Source organism: Pristis pectinata, chromosome 13 (genome assembly GCF_009764475.1).
Source record: "Pristis pectinata isolate sPriPec2 chromosome 13, sPriPec2.1.pri, whole genome shotgun sequence".
Classification (NCBI taxonomy): domain Eukaryota; kingdom Metazoa; phylum Chordata; class Chondrichthyes; order Rhinopristiformes; family Pristidae; genus Pristis; species Pristis pectinata.
In genome coordinates this window covers 600020-620825 of record NC_067417.1, presented here as the reverse complement: position 1 = coordinate 620825, position 20806 = coordinate 600020, and the positions used below count along the sequence as shown (strand labels likewise).

The following is a 20806-nucleotide window of genomic DNA, read 5'->3' as shown; positions in this document are numbered from 1 at the left end:
TTGATGGGAGAATTAGAAGGAGATGAGGAAACCTTTTTCATCCAGAATGTGGTGGGAGTCTCGATCTCACTGTCTGGAAATGGAGAGAAGCTGCCTTCATGGTTAAACAGTCCTTCGAGCCTACCTATGGACCCAGTGCTGGAAGGTGCAATCAGGCTGCGTAGCTGTTTTTCATTTAGCGTAGACAGAGTAGGTTGAGTGGCCTCTGTGTTGTGAATTTGACATGATTCTGTGGCTTGGATTATGCGGATTAGTTGGGCAGAGGTCTGAGATTCAACCCCTCGACATGCATCATCCGGCCTTGATGGGTTCCCTGTCCAGAAATCACACTGCCTGATGGGCTTGGCCTCGTCAGGTGGGTTCCCCTAAGGAACAGGCGTCAGTGCAGGTCCCCCTCCAGTGCAGGCCGGCACCAGGTAGGTCCGAATCTGACCCATGAGATTAGAGGGGAAGTTGATTCCTGGTCTGGAAGGGAAGTTGTGCGGGAGGCAAGTCCTGATTTTGGTGGGAGAGTGTCTGATTGTGCAAGAGTAATTCCTTGGCTTAGTGTCAGGCTTGCTGAGGTCTGAGAACCCAGTCCCCATGGTCAAACCTGCAAGCAGTTGAACTGTCTGCTGGAGGAGACTGGCTGCCCACTCCTTGTGGTCCCATGCAAAACCCAGAGGTTGGGGAGTTGTTGCTGTCTTCTTGATGTACTCGGTACTTAAACCAATCCCACGTCCTCACCATGTTAAAGTTCACTCATTCCTGTAGTCAGAGAGTCACAAAGCACGGGAGCAGGCCCTTCAGCCCACGGGATTCATGCTGACCATCAGGCATACATTTACACTAATCTCATTTTATTCTCCCCACATCTTCATCAATTCCCCCAGGATTCTACCACTTATCAACACACTAGGGGCAACTGCTTTGGTGGTCAGTCAAGGATTTGTGCACTCCCTTAGTTTCTTCTTGGCCCCTTGAAAAGTGGATCGTTTAGCTGTGTTATCCATCCACATTCTTCCTACCAAAATATATCACCTCACACTTTTCAGCACTGAATGTCATCTTCCAAGGTTTACCCATGGCCTCCTGAAGTCTGTCACCATCCTCCTCACTGTTCGTTACACTTTGAAACCAGGTGTCCCCTGTATCACCAAAAGCAGAAATGCTGGAAGAACTCAGCCTGTCAGGAAAGAGACAAAACAGTTAACGTTTTGAATCAGGAACTCTTCCTCAGAACTGGGGGGAGTGGAGGAGTGTCCGTTTTCAAAGCAGAGCTGGAGGAAAGAGTGAGGTATGAGACAGAAGCCTATATGGATTGGTTAGGACAGATCAGGTGATAAAGAGCAGGAGTGCTGACCATCAGGGGGACATTTTACAGAAAGAAGGTGAGGAAGGACATTGGCACCACAACGGAAATGATGAGAGAGCAGTTTATCCGAAGGTGCAGAATTCAGTGCTCACCTTCAGACAATTCAGTGTCACAGTACCCAGACAGAAGATGAGATATTGTTCTTCTGTTTACATTGGGCCTCAATATAGCAGGAGAGGAGGCTGTAGACAGGTCAGAGTAGGAGTGAGATTAGTAATTAAAGTGGTACACAACAGGAAGCCCAGGGTCACCCCTGTGGACTGAGTGTAGGTGCTCTGCAAAGTGATCACCCAATCTGGGTTTGGTTTCTCCAGTGTAGAGGAGGCCACATTGTGATCACTGAATGCAGCTGTGGAAGAAATACAAGTGAATCTCTGCTTCACCTGGACCGATGGTTTGGGTCCCTGGATGGTGGGATGGACCGATGTTGAATGTTGTGTGGGAGGGTGGGTGGGTTGGAAGTGGGCATTCCCTGTGTAAGGGGAGGAGAGGGGAGTGGAAAAGGTGACCAGTGGTGGGATCATGTTGCAGCTGGAGAAAATTGGAACATGTTGTTGCTGGGGTGGAATGTGCATGCCAGGGAACCCTACCTTTGTTCTGCCCAGGGAAGAGGGGGTGCGAGCAGATATGCAGGAAATAGAGGAAATGTGGTTGAGAGCTCCATCCACTCTGGCAGAGGAGAGGCCACATTTCAGAGGCAATGCACCAGACGACCTCTTCCTTACAACCAAGTCCTGTCAGTAACAGATAACAGTAGTCCTCGTACTGAACCTTTCGGATAACCATTGTACAGCTCCCTCTCGTCTGAAAAGCAACTTTTTACCAGAATACTATCCATGCTGCTACTGCCTCTTCAGCCACAGTGTATCACTGAGTTTTGCTTTATACTAGTCGTTAACTATGATTTTGTTTTGCTTTTAGATTAATGGTGTCAGGATCTGCTGCTCTACCTCAGCCCATCTTGGAGAAATGGAAAGAAATCAGTGGCCACACATTACTGGAGCGGTATGGGATGACGGAGATAGGAATGGCTCTGTCAAACCCGCTGCATGGGGTCCGTGTGCCAGGTAAGCTCCCATGATTTATTAAAAAGCTGGAATGCCTGAGAGTTTGTATTGTGAGAAAGTATTGAGAGTTTTTCCCAGTGATTGTCCTCTGACAGTGGAAGCTGGGAGAGGTGATGATCAACACCACCAGAATCTGATCCAGGATCTGACAGAAGTGGCTAATTCATGCCAGCTAATGGGAAAAAGACAGACTGCTCACCACGTAGTAGGAAGGGCTCACATTATAGTGAGCCTAACATCAATGGAAAGTTACTGGAGGGGATTCTGAGGGACAGGATCTACTGGTATTTCAAAATGCAGGAACTAATTAGGGAGAGTGTGGATTTGTGTGTGGGAAATCATGTCTCACAAATTTGATTGAGTTTCTTGAAGAGGTAATGAAGAAGGTTGATGAGGGCAGGGTGGTAGATGTTGTCTGCATGGACTTTAGCAAGGCCTTTGACCAGGTCCCATGTGGTAGGCTAGTCTGGAAGGTTGGATCACATGGGATCTGGGGTGAGCTAGCCAATTGGATAAAAAGTGGCTTGATGGAAGGAGTCAGAGGGTGGTAGTGGAGCCTAGTTATTCAGATTGGAGGCCTGTGGCCAGTGATGTGCCGCAGGGCTCAGTGCTGGGTCCACTGTTGTTTGTCATCTATATGATTTGGATGAGAATGTAGTTAACATGGTTTGTGGATGACACCAAAATTATTGGCATAGTGGACAGTGAAGAAGGTTATCTAAGGTTACAACAGGAACTAAGTGAACAGAAGTGGGCCAAGGAATGGCAGGTAGAATTTAACCTGGATAAGTGTGAAGTGTTGCATTTTGGTCATTTACACCAGGGCAGGACTTGCACGGTGAATGGCAGGGTCCTAGGGAGTGTTGTAAAACAGAGACCTGGGGGTACAGGTAATTGCTTCCTGAAAATGGCAATGAATAGAGAGGGTGGTGAAGAAGGTGTTTGGCATGTTTGCTTTCATTGGTCAGTGCATTGAGTACAAGAGTTGGGATGTATGTTACAGCTGTACATGACATTGGTGAGACTGCACTTTGAGTATTTTGCACAGTTCTGGTTGTCCAGCTACGGGAAGGATGTTATTAAGCTGGAAAGGTTGCAGCAATGTTACTGGAACAGGAGGGCTTGAGTTATAAGGAGGGGCTGGATAGAACATATATAGAACACTACAGTACAGTACAGGCCCTTTGGTCCACGATGTTGTGCTGACCTTTAAACTACTCTAAGATCAATCTAACCACTCCCTCTCACATACCCTTCCATTTTTCTATCATTCATGTGCCTATCTTAGAATCTCTTAAATGTCCCTAATGTATCTGCCCCCACAACCTCTGCCGGCAGTGCGTTCCATGCACCTACCACGTTCTATGTGGGGAAAAAAACTTACCTCTGACATCCCCCTTATACCTTCCTCCAATCACCTTAAAATTATGTCCCCTCGTGTTAGCCATTGTCGCAATGGGAAAAAGGTTTCTGACTGTCCACTCGATCTATGCCTCTTATCATCTTGTACACCTCTATCGTCACCTCTCATCCTCCTTCGCTCCAAAGAGAAAAGCCCCAGCTCACTCACCCTATCCTCATAAGGCAGGCTGGGACTTTTTCCATAGAGTGCAAGAGGCTGAGGGGTGAACTTATAGAGGTATTTAACATCATGAGGGCCCCACCTGCTTATACTTCCCTCCTCTGCCCAGTGGCAGTGTGGCCAACTGAAGTAACGTGTGTCTGCTTGAGAGTAGCACAGTGGCAGAGACCAGGAACCCAGTCTGAACTCTGCCATGTACCAGCTTGACTTACCTAGGACTTTTATTCTTGATAAATGATCCTCCAAACAACCTGAAGAACACATCAGGCTGTGGTCAGAGTGAGAGATTCCCAAACACCCACTGTACCCGTGTATGTGGGCTGCCTCAGCATAAGGAGGCAGGTTGTTAATGAAGGCAAAGACTGCAGATGCTGGAATCTGAAGCAACAAACAGTCTGTTGGAGGAACTCAGAGGGTTGAGCAGCATCTGTCTGGGGAAAGGAATTGTCAACGTTTCAGGTCAAATCCCTGCACCTGGTCATTAATGAATCCATGGCACATTCTACTGGAGACATCAGACTGCATATCCACCAGAGGGCCCAGATAGTTCTTTTCATGTCCATTCCGTTCATATTCAGTGGAAAAATGATCAGACTGAGGCAAAGAGGTACGTTTCACTCTCTCCTGGTTACTTGCAGTGGCATTTTAATTATTTACAGACTTCATGGTTCTTTAGTTCGTCAGTGCCCTGTGTGCTTGCAAACTGGTTTATTTTTCTTTTTTAACCTCTATCATCTTGGTAACGGCAGTAATCAGGAGTGAATTATTCATGAGCGCATACCTCACTGGACCCATTTAGCTCTTTTAATTGGGGTTTTAGATGACTAGAGTTTGCTAATAGGTTGTGCAGAGCAGACTTCTGGTGCTTTTTGTCTTGCCTGTATTTGCCTCAGAGGTGTTCTCACCCAAAGCAGCATCAATTTTGTCTGCCACAAGCCAGAGCAGAGTTAATGTTCGCACAAGTAGTGACAGCTCATTAAACTGCTGTCGGGCAGAGGGGCTGAGTGTGTTATTCAGGATCCACCTGTGTGGGAGGATTGGCGCTGATAGGTTGCAGATGTACAGCACCTTTAAGGCAGTAATTCTCAGGAGGAAACGAGATGGAATTGACAACGAGCCAGAGGAGGAAAGAATAGGAATCCCACTTGTTCAATTTCCAGATACAAATTGATCTCACATTGGGGCCAGGTTCCTCAGTACAGAACCACAATCTTTATTCCCACAAAATCTTCTTCATCCTCACACAAGCAATCAGTTTAATGTGGCATTGTCGATCTCGCACAGCTTCAGTTCACATTTGAAGGGAGTGATTACTGGTCACTGAGGTAGTACATTCAAAGATAAATAGATTTGGGTGCCTTTATCTTGAATAAAGGAATCTGTGGATGTGTAGATCGTGCAGGATGGTAGAGATGAGATAGAAGTTCATTTGGATAGGGCTGGGCACAGAGGTCACAATGACACAGGGGTGTGGGGGTGGGTGGGAAGTTAGTGACAGGCATTCACTCTCACCACCTGATCGGAGGTGTCCCACAGAGTTCTCTCTCCAATTTAGAGCCAACCACATTGTGAGTCACGAGTTCAACACACTAAATGTTTTTAACAATTTACCCAGCATGTATTGTTCTTCCCTAAGTGCCCCTAAACTGGAGAGACCATCAAGAATCAACCACCTGGGTAGGTCTGGAGTCATTTACTGGCCAGACCGGGTGAGAACAGCACCTTTCCTTCCCTGAAGGACATTAGTGAACCAGGGGTTTTTTAGCAGCCTGCTAGTTTCATGGTTAGTGTTATTACAACTTTTTTTTTCATACTTTTCCAGAGTTCTCTAATTATTTTAATTTAATTCCCCAGCTGGTAGTTTGGAGGTTAGGCTTTGAACTTGCATCTCTTGATCAGTGGTCCAGAACTCTGGCATCCAGGCCTGTAACTTAATGACTGTGTTACCTTGACCCTGTAAGAGTACTTATGTCTTGAAAGAAATTTTCACAGACATCTTTCGGCTGACCATATCTCAAGAGTGCTTTTAAAGATGATTGTAATTTATTGTATCTTGAGACAGGATTCTCTGTGTATTACTGTTTGTTTAATTTTATCTAGGGGCTGTTGGGAACCCACTTCCAGGAGTGGAGGTGCGAATTGCAATAGAAAACTCCACAAGGAACCATTCCTCTTACACTGTCATTGCTGAGGGTGACAGTAGAGGGACTGAGGTAAGGAAGATACGAGTCTGGCAGTATGTAGAGAGAGCAGGTATGTGCATAAAGGGGCTGTACAAGTACCCCAGAGAGGAGCATTTGTGTGTAAAAAGGCTGTGAAGAGAGTTCATAGGGAGGAGCAGTGTGTACAAAGGAGCAGTATGTAGGGTTTATAATAGGGAGGAGCAGTGTGTATAAAGGGGTTGTGTACAGGATTTATAAAGACTGTTTTTGTGTGTAAAGAGGCTGTATACAGAGTTTATAGAGAGGAGCAGTTGTGTACGAAGAGGCAGTGTGCAGCGTTTATAAAGAGGAATAATTGTGTATGAAGAGGCAGTGTGCAGGGTTTATTAGAGAAGAGCAGTGTGTACGAAGAGGCTGTGTACAGGGTTTATAGAGAGGAGCAGTTGTGTACGAAGAGGCAGTGTGCAGGGTTTATAAAGAGGAACAATTGTGTATGAAGGCGCAGTGTGCAGGGTTTATTGGAGAAGAGCAGTGTGCATGAAGAGGCAGTGTGCAGGGTTTGTGTCTGTAGAGAGAAGTCTGCTCAGGTTTTGAGTATGAAAGAAGGAGCAGGTTATTGTGCAGGGTGTGTTGTAAAGTCTGATCTGAGTTATGTATCTTTTTCCAAGATGTGACTAGAAAGTTATTGGTCTTTTTATGTAAACGAGTTGCTAAGATGTAGTGGGGTAATGGTCTGTAATTCTGCACCATCTGTACCTGTGGTGGAGGAGCTGCTAATAGACCCACAGTGTGATGGTGTTGAAATGTGCAGCAAGTGATTTCTAACTTACAGGAGCTAAACACTCCAGCTGCCAGCAACACATTCATCTAATCAGGATTTAGCCATCCCAGTTTAATGTGATTTCTGACATCTGGAGAAGCAGTGGTTGGAAATGACTGCTCCACCTCAGGCTAGGCTCAGATTTGTTCCATGTCAGAACCAGGATCCCAGAAGCTCGACCACAGTGCAGTGTGATGGCAGAGTGTGGATGAGGCAGACACTGCGATTGATAGTTTCACACATCTGTCATTCAGGGATCTGATTACATTGGTAGATTATGGGCAGGAAAGGTCCTCCAGGAACTGGGGGGGGATATGTTTATCCTAAACAAATACTTGCACAAGGGTAGAATATTTGAGAATATAAGAACATTGGAATGTTTTATTTATTCATTTTTTGGGATCTGGGTGTCACCGGCAAAGCCCATCCCTGATTCAGCAGGCAGGGGTGAACTGCTGCAATGCTACAAGGAAGGGAGTTTCAGGACCAGAATGCAGAATGAAGTGTTACAGTTACAGAGAAAGTGCAGTGCAGGTAGACAATAAGGTGCAAGGTCATAACGAAGTAGATTGTGAGGTCAAGAGTCCATCTTATTGTACTAAGGGACTGTTCATTAGTCTTTTAACAGCAGAATAAATGCACATGGTTGTACATAAGAACATAAGAAATAAAAACTAGAAGGCCATACTGCCTCATTTAATAAATTCATAGCTGATCTTTCACTGCAGCAACACTTTCCAATGCTAACCCCATTTCCCTTAACTCCCTTAATATCTAAAAATCCATCAATCTCTTCCTGGAGTATTCTGAGGGAGTGAACCCCACAGTCCTTTGGGAGACAATTCCAAAAATTCACCACCCCTGAATGAAGAGGTTTTTTTTCTCATCTCTGTCCTGAATAACCAACCCTTCATTTTGAGAGAATGAGCCTTTTTTCTAGACACCCCAGTAACCACATCAACTCTGCATTTACTCCGTCAAGCCTCTTAGGAACTTTGTACATTTCAACGTGACCTCCTCTCATTCTTTTTAACTGTAGATAATACAGGCCTAGACTGCTTAATCTCTCTTCATATGATAAACCCACCATCCTAGGAATCAATCTGGTCGACGACAACATGTCTCTCACATGGTGTGGGATTCCATTGTGGAAGTGGGTTTAAGTCGCACGTGATGCAGGCAAAGACTGACTAAATTGCCTACCTTCACCTATCTGCATTCTCTAACTCACAGCGCTGAACCCTGGCAGTTCTGAGGTGACACAGTTTTGCATTAACAGGTGAGACCTGGATTGGAAGGCAAAAACGGAGAGCTGCTGGTTAAAGGACCATCAGTGTTCCAAGAATATTGGAACAAGACAAAAGAAACAGCGGAATCATTTACATCAGATGGCTGGTTCAAGACAGGTATTGTGTAGAGTTATCTTTACAATCCTTCCATTGAATGATCCGCTGAGTATTCAGAGCATGTAACTATGCAACACACTGGTCAGACTGCACTCAGATTATTGTGTGCAGCTCTGGTCGCTGCCTCACTACAGAAGAATGTGGTTGAGCTGGAGAGAGTGCAGAGGAGATTCACCAGAATGTTGCTGGATTGGAGAACTTAATTTATGGGGGGTTTGTTTTCCCTGGAGCAAAGGAGGCTGAGGGGTGATTTGATAAGGATGAATAAAATTCTAAGAGGCATAGGTAGGATAGGTAGTCAGAATCTTTTTCCCATGGTAAGGGTATCAAAAACAAGAGGGCATGAGTTTCAGGTGAGAAGAAAGAGTTTGAAGGGTATCTGAGGGGTAAGTTTTTTACCTGGAGAGTGATTGATATCTGGAACTCACTGTCAGAGAAGGTGGTGGAGTCAGATGCAATCACTATGCTTAAGAGACATTTAGGCAAGGCATAGAAGGATACGGTCCTAATGTGGGCATGTGGGATTGTGTAGATGGACAGAAAGGTTGACATTGATGTGGTGGGTCGAAGGGCCTGTTTTGGTGCTGTACAACTGACCACCACCCGACGAGAGTCTATAGTTGGGCTTCAGAATTAGTATCAGGAATATTACAGAGAACGTCAGGAATCAAGAGTCAACATGTTTTGGAGAACAAGGAGAGTGAAGAGTGTGGGGTATATCAGGGTGTTTCTCCATAGGAGAAAGCACCACATCGATTCAGTGTGGTGTACGTCAGAGTGGGGTGGATTGGAGTGCCTTAAATGGGATATATCAGTGTGTTTCTGTGTGGGCTGTGTCAGGGTTCCAACGCAGGGTACGTCATTGTTTCAGTTATTTCCATGCAAGGTATGTCACTGTTTCTGCGTGGAGTACGTCAGTGTGGGTTGTGGATTATTTTATAATGGTGATTATAATATGGTTACTAAACTCACACCTGTACCATCAAGAAGAACAAGGGTAGCACCACCACCTGTAGATTCCCCTCCGTGTCACACACCAAGTCTGGGACATAAATGCTCAGTCCTTCATTGTCACTGGATACAAATCCTGTCCAGTAGCTCTACAGAAGCACTCTCATCACACAGACTACAGCAGTTCAAGTTCACACTTACCACTGCATTGACAAAGCCAGTGAGGGATGGGCTGACCTTTGAATGCTGACCTTTCCGATGAACTGTAAATGAATTTCAAAAGATCGCCCATTTTCCTCTACCCTTCATACGTGCTTTATTAATGGCTAAACTGCTAAACCTAACGCGATGAGGAAGATGGCAAAGCTGCTAAACTTTGCACGATGAAGGGGAACGTTCATTCCTGGACCTCACCTCACAAGAAAGAACCATAGAACACTACAGCACAGAAAACAGGCCATTCGGCCCTTCTAGTCTGTGCCGAAACGGTATTCCGCTAGTCCCATTGACCTGTACCCAGTCCATAACCCTCCAGACCTCTCCTGTCCATGTATCTATCCAATTTATTCTTAAAACTCAAGAGTGAGCCCACATTTACTACATCAGATGGCAGCCTGTTCCATGCTCCCACCACTCTTTGAGTGAAGAAGTTCCCCCTAATGTTCCCCCTGAACTTTTCCCCTTTCACCCTAAAGCCACATCCTCTCGTACTTATCTCTCTTAATCTAGGTGGAAAGAGCCTACTTGCATTAACTCTGTCTATACCTCTCATAATTTTGTAAACCTCTATCAAATCTCCCCTCATTCTTCTGCGCTCCAAGGAATAAAGTCCTAACCTGTTCAATCTTTCCCTGTAACTCAACTCCTGAAGACCCAGCAACATTCTAGTAAATCTCCTCTGCACTCTTTCAATCTTACTGATATCCTTCCTATAGTTAGGTGACCAGAACTGCACACAATACTCCAAATCTAGCCTCACCGATGTCTTATACAACCTCACCATAACATCCCAACTCCTATACTCAATACTTTGATTTATGAATGCCAGGATACCAAAAGCCTTCTTTACAACCCTGTCTACCTGTGATGCCACTTTCAGGGAATTATGTATCTGAACTCCCAGATCCCTTTGTTCCTCCGCACTCCTCAGTGCCCTACCATTTACTGTGTATGTCCTACCTTGATTTGTCCTCCCAAAGTGCGACACCTCACCTTGTTTACTTAAAGGAGCAAATCAGTGCAGCAACTCATTTTTATTGTTCAATCTACTCCACGGTTCACATCCAAGTTAATAGCCTTTGGAAAGTGAAGACAAAACGAGAAAAGAATCCATAGCTCCCCCTCCACCACCACACATGTGCTGTTGATCCATTTTAGCTTCTCTCCAAAAGTAGAGCTAAAACCGAGCTCTCTGTGCAACAGTCCCAGGTAATAACGGCCCAGCGGAGAGACTGTGTCCTGCTGCAGACTGGCTGCGTCATTGATGTTATTGCTGACACCAAGGGACAAGCAAAACAGGCAGTGTTATTGAGCAGGGCCTGTCAGGCTCACAGAGCACACCCCGCCTCACCTCACCAAACCCTACCCCAGCCCGCCCCACCTCACCTCACCTCGCCTCACCTCACCCCACCCCCGCCCACCACACCTCACCCCACCCCGCCCACCACACCTCACCTCACCCCGCCTCGCCTCGCCTCACCTCAACCAGCCTTGCCTCACCTCACCCGGCCTCACCCCGCCCCACCTCACCCGGCCTCACCCCGCCCCACCTCACCTCACCTCACCTCACCTTACCTCGCCTCACCCCACCCCACCCCACCTCGCCTCACCCCACCCCCGCCCACCACACCTCACCCCACCCCGCCCACCACACCTCACCTCACCCAGCCTCGCCTCACCTCACCCCACCCCACCCCACCTCACCTCACCCAGCTCCACCTCACCTCACCCCACACCGCCCCACCTTACCCGGCCTCACCCAGCCTAACCTCACCTGACCTCACCTCACCTCACACTGCCACACCCCGCCCACCACACCTCACCTCACCCGGCCTCACCTCACCCCACACCGGCCTCACCTCACCTCACCTCACCCCACCCCGCCCCACCCCACCCCGCCCCACCTCACCCTGCCCCACCCTCACCTCACCTCACCTCACCCCAGCCCACGGAATCACCTCACATCACCTCTCTTCACTCACGGAGGTCACATCACCAAGGCTCCTGTGAACTGAGCTTAGAGCTCGTCCACACTTTCACCAGAAATAAAGTGAAAAATGGGAGTTGGTGATAGGGCTGGAGAAATGAAGGGTACTGTAACGTGCAGTGTGTCACTGTGGGGTACTGTAGGAATGAAGGGTACTGTAACGTGCAGTGTGTCACTGTGGGGTACTGTAGGAATGAAGGGTACTGTAACGTGCAGTGTGTCACTGTGGGGTACTGTAGGAATGAAGGGTACTGTAACGTGCAGTGTGTCACTGTGGGGTACTGTAGGAATGAAGGGTACTGTAACGTGCAGTGTGTCACTGTGGGGTACTGTAACGTGCAGTGTGTCACTGTGGGGTACTGTAGGAATGAAGGGTACTGTAACGTGCAGTGTGTCACTGTGGATAAGAATTGATTTGTGAAGGTGTGTGGCTCTCCTGCCTTGACGTTCTCCTGCACCGTTCCAGCTGCTGTCCCCAATCCTCCACCTTTGGGACCTTCTTTAGATGAGATATGACAAGATATTTCCTCGGACCTCGAGAGAGACTAGTGTAGAAATTGCAGGGGCCCTGGCAGATATATTTAAAATGTCCTTAGCCACGGGTGCGGTGCCAGAGGACTGGAGGGTAGCTCATGTTGTTCCATTGTTTAGGAAAGGCTCGAAGAGTAAACCAGGTAATTACAGACCAGTGAGCCTGACATCAGTAGTGGGTAAATTATTGGAAGGTGTTCTGAGAGATAGGACATATAAGTATTTGGACAGCCAAGGGTTGATTAAGGATAGTCAGCATGGCTTTGTGCCTGGTAGATCGTGTTTAACGAATCTTGTAGAGTTTTTTGAGGAGGTCACTAAGAAAGTAGATGGAGGTAAGGCTGTGGATGTTGTCTACATGGACTTTAGTAAAGCCTTTGACAAGGTCCCACATGGGAGATTAGTTCAGAAGGTTCAGTCAATGGGTATCCATGGAAAGGTTGTAAACTGGATTTGAAATTGGCTGAGTGGGAGAAGACAGAGTGGTTGTGGATGGTTGTTTCTCAGATTGGAGGCCTGTGACTAGTGGTGTGCCTCAGGGATCTGTGTTGGGGCCATTGTTGTTTATATATCAATGATCTAGAAGATAATGTAAATTGGGTTAGTAAATTTGCGGATGACACTAAGACTGGAGGCGTAGTGGACAGCGAGGAAGGCTTTCAAAGCTTGCAGAGGGATCTGGACCAAATGGAAAAATGGTCCAGAAAATGGCAGATGGAATTTAATGCAGACAAGTGTGAGGTGTTGCATTTTGGAAGGACAAATCAAGGGAGGACATACACAGTAAATGGTAGGGCACTGAGGAGTGCGGAGGAACAAAGGGATCTGGGAGTTCAGATACATAATTCCCTGAAAGTAGAGTCGCAGGTGGACAGGGTTGTAAAAAAGGCTTTTGGCATCCTGGCATTTATAAATCAAAGTATTGAGTATAGGAGTTGGGATGTTATGGTGAGGTTGTATAAGACATCGGTGAGGCCAGATTTGGAATATTGTGTGCAGTTCTGGTCGCCGAACTACAGGAAGGATGTCAGTAAGATTGAAAGAGAGCAGAGGAGATTTACAAGGATGTTGCCAGGTCTTCAGGAGTTGAGTTACAGGGAAAGACTGAGCATGTTAGGACTTTATTCCTTGGAGCGGAAAAGAATGAGGGGCGATATGATAGAGGTTTACAAAATGATGGGGGGCATAGACAGAGTTAATGCAAGTAGGCTTTTTCCACCTAGATTGGGGGAGATAAGTACGAGAGGACATGTCTTTAGGGTGAAAGGGGAAAGGTTTGGGGGAACATTAGAGGGAACTTCTTCACTCAAAGAGTGGTGGGAGTGTGAAATGGGCTGCCATCTGATGTGGTAAATGTGGGCTTGCTCTTAACTTTTAAGAATAAATTGGATAGATACATGGACGAGAGAGGTCTGGAGGGGTATGGGCTGGGGGCAGGTAAATGGGACTAGCAGAATAATGTTTCGGCACAGACTAGAAGGGCCGAATGGCCTGTTTTCTGTTCTGTAGTTTTCTATGGTTCTAGATATCTTTATTAGTCACATGTACGTTGAAACACACAGTGACATGCATCTTTTGCATAGAGTGTTTTGGGGGCAGCCTGCAAATGTCGCCACTCTTCCGGCGCCAACATAGCATGCCCACAACTTTGTAACCTGTATGCCTTTGGAATGTGGGAGGAAACCAGAGCACCCGGAGGAGACCCACGCAGTCATGGGGAGAACGTACAAACTCCTTACAGATAGCGACCGGAATTGAACCCGGGTCACTGGCGCGCTGTCCCTTGACAACATCATCTGAATCTGAAAACTATACATTACACTCCACTTGTGTATTATCTACACTTGCCTACCTATCCATTGTCTCTGTGTTTTCATGATGCTTTTGACAATCAAAACAGTAACGTCTCCATGTAAAACTGTCATCTCTTGTTTTAAAATCCTGCCTGGGTCTTGCACTTCCCTATCTCTGTGATCTCTCAGGGCCTTTGACTCACGCAGATCTTTCTGTTCATCCAAGTACCCTCATCGCAGGGACTTCAGCAATAAAAGAACAGCTTCTTTTGGGCAATAAATTCTGAGATGCCATAATTTTCTCTATCTTGATTCTCTGTTTATATCTGAGCAGATTGTTTCTTAGCTCATTTCATCCAAAGGCAGGACTGCTGGGTTCTAGTTCTGTGGAAACAGTCACTGCTAACATTTACAGGAGTTTGTCCCCTTCACCACCCCCCCCCCCACCCTTAAGTAATGCCCCCCCCAATGGAACTGTCGAGACACGGGTAGGTTAGAGCTGAAGTGACACGTGGGAAGTCAAGGTGATTTAATGTAGAATTCACAGCTTGTGATGTGGGTAATTTTTGGTTTGGTTTAAGTGGTGTGCCGATCGTGCATGGTAATTACTGAGAATAGCTCAGGGCTTGAAGAAGCAAATCATTTTCAATATTATGCAGGCAGGGGTTGTGTTTAATTGCCTCCCAGGAGGAAGAGCTAAGGAATGACAGCCCTTTGTCACAGACCATTAGAAAGGGAACTCTTAAAGACTTAGTAATGAGCAGTGTAGTTAAACTCACATCTGCAGTTCCCTCAGTCTGAGTCCTGTAGAATCACATGCCTGCAGCTCAGCAGTCAAATATACATGACTTATTCAGGAGGAGACTCATTAAAGGATGTGAGAACCTCATGCACTTTTACCTCTGTGACTCGTGGCAATCCAAGCCATGATGGAAGGGAGGGCTCTCTGTGTGACAGAGACAAACTCGCCTTTCACTCCTGGGAGTTAAATTCCAATTGAAGTTAATATTGCCACCCACTGATCACAAGCCATCTGGCACATGTGGTAGAATGCAACACGAACTGAGGCTGTTGGAATTCTGCAGCACATTGGTTCAGTATCTGGAATGAGAAAAGGCAGGTTAATGTTTAGGTCATGTATCCTGGATAGAGATGGATATAAAATCAGAAAACGCTGGAAACACTCAGCAGGTCAGGCCACATCTGTGGGGTGAGAAGCAGAGTTAATGTTTCAGGTCCAAGACACTTTGTCCTTCAACCTGAAACGTTACCTCTGTTTCTCTCCCCACAGACACAGCCTGACATGATGGGTGTTTCCAGCATTGTTTCGATTTCAGGTTTCCAGCATCTGCGGATGTTTTTGCATCCTGACTATCTTCCTCTTGGCACATTTTAATTCCTGGGTATTTGGAGTAACTTGGATAGCTTGAAATCTCATCCCACCTTTTGGTCAGAATTTGCTCAGTGTCAGGTGGGTGGAGTGGAAGAGCTTGGAATGGGCACTGTGTGCAGTAAAAACAAACTCTCAGAATTCCACAGCCAATACAATATGTGAGAATGGGAACTTCTGGGGAGGAGGCCACTTGGCCTGCCCAGTCTGTTCCACCCCATGCTGCTACATCCATCTGACAGTGAGGACTGGAGCAACACCCACAGAGCGCTGGAGGAACTCAGCGGGTCAGGCAGCATCTATGGAGGGAAATAAACAGTCGATGTTTTGGGTCGAGACCCTTCAACAGGACCAGAGAGGAAGAGGGCAGAAGCCAGAATAAAAAGGTAGTGGAGTGGGAGGAGCACAAGTTGGCGGGTGATAGGTGAGTCCAGGTGAGAAGGGGAAGGTAGGTGGGTGGGGAGGAATTAAAGGCAGTGATGTGAGAAGCTGGGAGGTGATAGGTGGAAGAGGCGAAGGGCTGAAGGAGGAGGAATCTGGTAGAAGAGGGCAGTAGACCACGGAATAGAGGGAAGGAGGTGAGGAACCAGAGGGAGATGATGGGCAGGTCATGAGGGAGGATGAGGGGCCACAGGAATGAGGGAAAACAAAGGAGCGGGGGAGGGAAGACAGAGGGGAGGGGTTAACGGAAGTTGGAGAAATCAGTGTTGAGGCCCTCGGGTTGGAGACTCCCAAGGCAGAATATGAGGTGTTGCTCCTCCAACCTGTGTCTGGCCTCAAGGTGGCAGTAGAGGAGGGCGTGGATAGACATGTCAGTGTGGGAGTGGGATGTAGAATTGAAGTGGGTGGCCATGGGGAGGTCCTGGCTGTTGCGGCAGATGGAGTGAGGGTGATCGCCGAAGCAGTCCCCCAATCTGCGTCGGGTCTCACCGATGTAGAGGAGGCCGCACCAGGAGCACTGGGTGCAATAAGTGACACCCTTGGATTCATTTGGACACTGAGGACACTGACCTACCAAGAGGAAGATTGAACGGCGGCATCCTGATGTTATAATCATTGCTGTTTTGCCCCAGACCTCATCTCTCCTGTGCCAGTTTCCCAGGCCATGTTTAATGCAAGGTTAGAACTGAGTAGTGAGGATTGGAAATGTATTGGGGTATCAGGTATCTGTCTTCAGCTTTTGTTGCTCAGTTTTAATTTCTAGTCTGGTTTAACAATGATTAATCTTTTGAGAGCAGTTTTGCTTCTTTGTAACTTTAGTTCACAATACGAGTGAATCGTGTTAATCGGAGGGAGAATGTTTTATTATTGAGATATCGGAGAGAAGGAAATTGTGGACTGAAAGCAATGTCTGTATTGACTAATGATGGACTGATTGATTACTTCAAATATATTTGAACCACACTGACTTCCTATAATACATCCTCATCTATCAGTTGTTCTGTGGTCTGTGGGCCTGGAGCATAGATTTAGGAACTAATAATATAATTCTTGTTGCAGCAATAATTTTGTAGTTTTTCTGCATGCAATTTCAGTCTTTGCATAAGTAATCTTAAATCAGCAAGGACTGCAGGTGGACCGATGAAAGGTGCATGAAGCTGAGTCATATTTTGCAGTGAGCTGTGCTCCTGGCGACTGTGTCTGGCTGCGTTCACTTCACTGGGGGCAGTGGCATTCTTCAGCACAAAATTCACCGAAGCAAGGAACAGTTGGCAGTGTGTGATCTGGCTTTAACTGAAAGGACTTGGTGTTCATTCCAATGGTCATCAAAACGTACTGCCCTGCACAAGCAAATGGAAATAGGATTATTTTCCTGACATTTTTGGAAAACTGACCTTTAAAGGAATCCCATCTGGCCACAATCAATTAATTAACAAATATATGCAGCGTGAGTCAGAACAGGGGCAGAGACCTGTTTAAGGAGGTCCCTGTGCACTAGGGACAGCCTCAGGAGAGCAGGCTCAGGAATACCAACAATGATTTGTTTCTTTACTAATGGCATGTGAAGTAGGAATTCTACTGTGACTTTGTTCCAGAATAGATTGATTTTTGTCAGTGGTTGTAATTGCCTCTAGCTTCAGCTCTGAGGCCAGTGCATACAGAGTGAGAGTGACTTCAGACAGCAGAGAGCTCTGGTGTTAAACAGCACAGCTGCACCTCTCACTGAACCTCGGCTGCCAAACACCAAGTTCCAAATATTTTTATGAATTCAGAAGTTACCTTTCATTTCCCCCCTCCTTTCACTTCATTGTATAAGGTGGTTTAGGAGTGGCTGGGTTATGATGCTCAGATCCTTTAGTGAGCTGGGAAGCTCAATGGGATCTGTGCTCTCACAGGTTACAAACCATGTTTGATCGCAACAAGGGAATATGGAACCCCACCCCTCCTACTACCCACTCACTCCCCTCCCCTCTCCCCTCTCCCCTCTCCTCTCTCCTCTCCCCTCTCCTCTCTCTCCCCTCCCCTCTCCCCACCCCTCTCCCTCCCCTCCCCTCTCCTCTCTCCCCTCCTCTCCTCTCTTCTCCTCCTCTCTTCTCCTCTCCTCCTCCCCTCTCCCTCCCCTCTCCCCTCTCCCTCCCTCTACCCTCTCCCTCCCCTCTCCCTCCCCTCTCCCCTCTCCCTCCACCCTCTCCCTCCCCTCTCCCTCCCCTCTCCCCTCTCCCTCCCTCTCCCCTCTCCCCTCTCCCCTCTCCCCTCTCCCCTCTCCTCTCCTCCTCCCCTTTCTTCTTCCCACTTTCTCCTCATCATTTCATTTTTCCAGATCTCCTCTTCTCCTTCTCTCCCCCCCTCCTCTCCCCTCCCCCCCTCCTCTCCCCTCCCTCCCTCCTCTCCCCTTCCTCCCTCCTCTCCTGCCCCCCCTCCTCCACTGCTCCTGCCGAGGAGAGATGTGCCCAGTGACTGTGGCTTGTATCCTCAGGATCTGTTTGTTCACTGCATCAATCTTGCTTAATATCTTGGCCCACAGCTGACTGCAGGGTGCTGACACAGTGCTGAGCTGTACTGATGGAGTGTGTTTCTCAGCAGTCGGTCGGGTTGATGGATAATGAAATATTTATGATTTATTCCAGCTAATAAACTGCAGTGAAGTGTATGATCCATATGAGCAGATGGGCTCCATTGATGCAGCGCTCAGTGATGCCTTACACTCCTGCACAGCCCACAAGTTCATTACAGGCACACTTTCAGAGGCTCAGTGAGATCCCAGTTCCAGAGAAATCTTCACACCCTCCCCACCTGTTCACACCATGAACCCCACATTCTCCCCACCTGTTCACACCGTGAACCCCACACCCTCCCTGCCTGTTCACATTGAACCCCACACCCTCCCCTGCCTGTTCACAGTGTGAACCCCACACTCTCCCCGCCTGTTCACATGGTAAACCCCACACCCTCCCCGCTTGTTCACACCGTGAACCCTACACCCTCCCTGCCTGTTCACACCGTGAACCCCACACCCCCTTGCCTGTTCGCACCATGGACTCCACACCCCCTTACCTGTTCACACTGTGGACCCCACACCCTCCCCGCCTGTTCACATTGAACCCCACACCCACCCTGCCTGTTCAGACTGTGAACCCCACACGCTCCCCTGCCTGTTCACACTGTGAACCCTCACTGCTGCTTTCACCAGACTAAAACTTCGGCGGTGAGGTTTAGGTTCCAACAGTCTGTCACACCGTCCCTTCAACCTGCAGCACTTGTCCCTTTGCTGCTCTGATTGTGCTGTGTTCCCTCAGTATTGTTCCTTTGAAAGTTGACAGTCCTTCAGATCTGTCATACTGACTGTGCAGCACTGCCTCCCTGATGGTGTGGCTCTCTCTCACTGCTGCCCTCTGATATCGAGGGGTGTGCTAGTCTGTGATCCAATGTACACGTCCTTGGTTCATAGGAGGGCTGCCGGAGCTATCGTATTGATGAGTGAGGGTAGCAGTTACTGTGATTACTGACCACAGGGCAGGTAGGCTGTGAAATAGTGATGAAGCTGCAAAGAGGCTTCAGGGAGACATGAACTGAGTGTACAACAACACAGCCAGAGGAGATCTGCGTGGAAAATGTCAGGTTAGGAAAAAAACAGAAATGATGAGATTTTTTAAGTGGTGAGAGATTAGGAAATGTTGATATTCAAAGGGACCTGTGCAAAAGTCACTGAGAGCTGATGAGCCTGTATAGAAGTTGTTTGGAAGGCAATTGGTACAATGGCCTCTATTGCTAGCTGGCTTTCTGCAATTATTTAGGGCCTTGGCGAGACCTGTCTGCAGTTTTATATAGAGTCTTGGTCTTCTTTTCCAAGAAAAAAACTTGTTATGGGGGAGTACAGTGAAGATTCACTTAAGTGGGTCCAGGGATGGTGGGTTTGCCATATATAACATAGGACAGTACAGCACAGGAACAGGCCTTTCACCCCACAATGTCTGTGTCGAACACGATGTTGAATTAAGCTAAGTCCCTTCTGCCTGTACATGATCCATCTCCCTCCATTCCCTGCAGATTCATGTGTCTACCTAACAGCCTCTTAAACACCACTATCAAGTCTGCTTCCACCACTCCTCCTGGCAGCCCGTTCCAGGCACCCACCATTCTCTGCGTGGAAAAACTTGCCCCACACATCTCCTTTAAACTTTCCCCCTCACTTTAAATGAATATCCTGTAGAATTTGACATTTCTAATGTGGGAAACAGATTCTGACTGTCTGCCCTAACTATGCCTCTTATAACTTTACAAGCTTTTATCAGGTCTCCCCTCGGCCTTAATCTTTATTAACCACCTCAGCTTGCCTTTGGATTTGAATGCATGCTCGCCCAGCTCTCCCTATGAGGAGAGGTTGAGTGGACTAGGCTGCTACAAGAGTTGACGTCATTGAAATGTACAAAAGTCGTGGAGAGCTTTTCCTCTGGATGTGGGGTCTCGAACTCGAAGTCATGAACCATAGAACCATAAAACAATACAGCACCATACAGGCCCTTTGGCCCACCATGTTGTGCCGCCCTTTAAACCACACCTAAGACTATCTAACCCCTTCCTCCCACATATCCCTCTAACTTAAATTCCTCCATATGCTTATCTAACAATCTCTTGAACTTATCCAATGTATCAGCCTCCACCACCACCCCAGGCAGCGCATTCCATGCACCAACCACCCTCCAGGTGAAAAACCTCCCTCTGACATCACCCTTGAACTTCCCACCCATTACCTTAAAGCCATGCCCTCTTGTATTGAGCATTAGCGCCCTGGGAAAGAGGCGCTGGCTGTCCACTCTATCTATTCCTCTCAATAACTTGTATACCTCTTATCATGTCTCCCCTCATCCTCCTCCTGTTCAATGAGAACAGCCCTAGCTCCTTTAGTCTCTCCTCATAATCCATACTCTCGAATCCAGGCAGCATCCTGGTAAATCTCCTCTGCACCCTTACCAACACCTCCACATCCTTCCTATAATGAGGCGACCAGAACTGGACACAGTACTCTAAGTGTGGCCTAACCAGAGTTTTGTAAAGCTGCATCATCACTTTGCGGCTCTTAAACTCGATCCCCCAACTTATGAA

The 20806-nt window shown here is 47.4% G+C and overlaps 1 protein-coding gene across 5 annotated transcripts in view; it reads left to right on the top strand.

The window, feature by feature from the left end:
• The window catches only part of acsf3 (acyl-CoA synthetase family member 3), a 64350-nt gene that overhangs the window by 31244 nt on the left and 12300 nt on the right, over positions 1-20806 (top strand). For all 5 annotated transcript variants that reach the window (XM_052028623.1, XM_052028622.1, XM_052028625.1 and 2 more), the window contains 3 exons: positions 2276-2421; positions 6104-6216; positions 8265-8391. In XM_052028623.1, coding sequence (XP_051884583.1) covers positions 2276-2421; positions 6104-6216; positions 8265-8391 — 386 coding nt within the window. The remainder of the gene's footprint in view (positions 1-2275; positions 2422-6103; positions 6217-8264; positions 8392-20806) is intronic.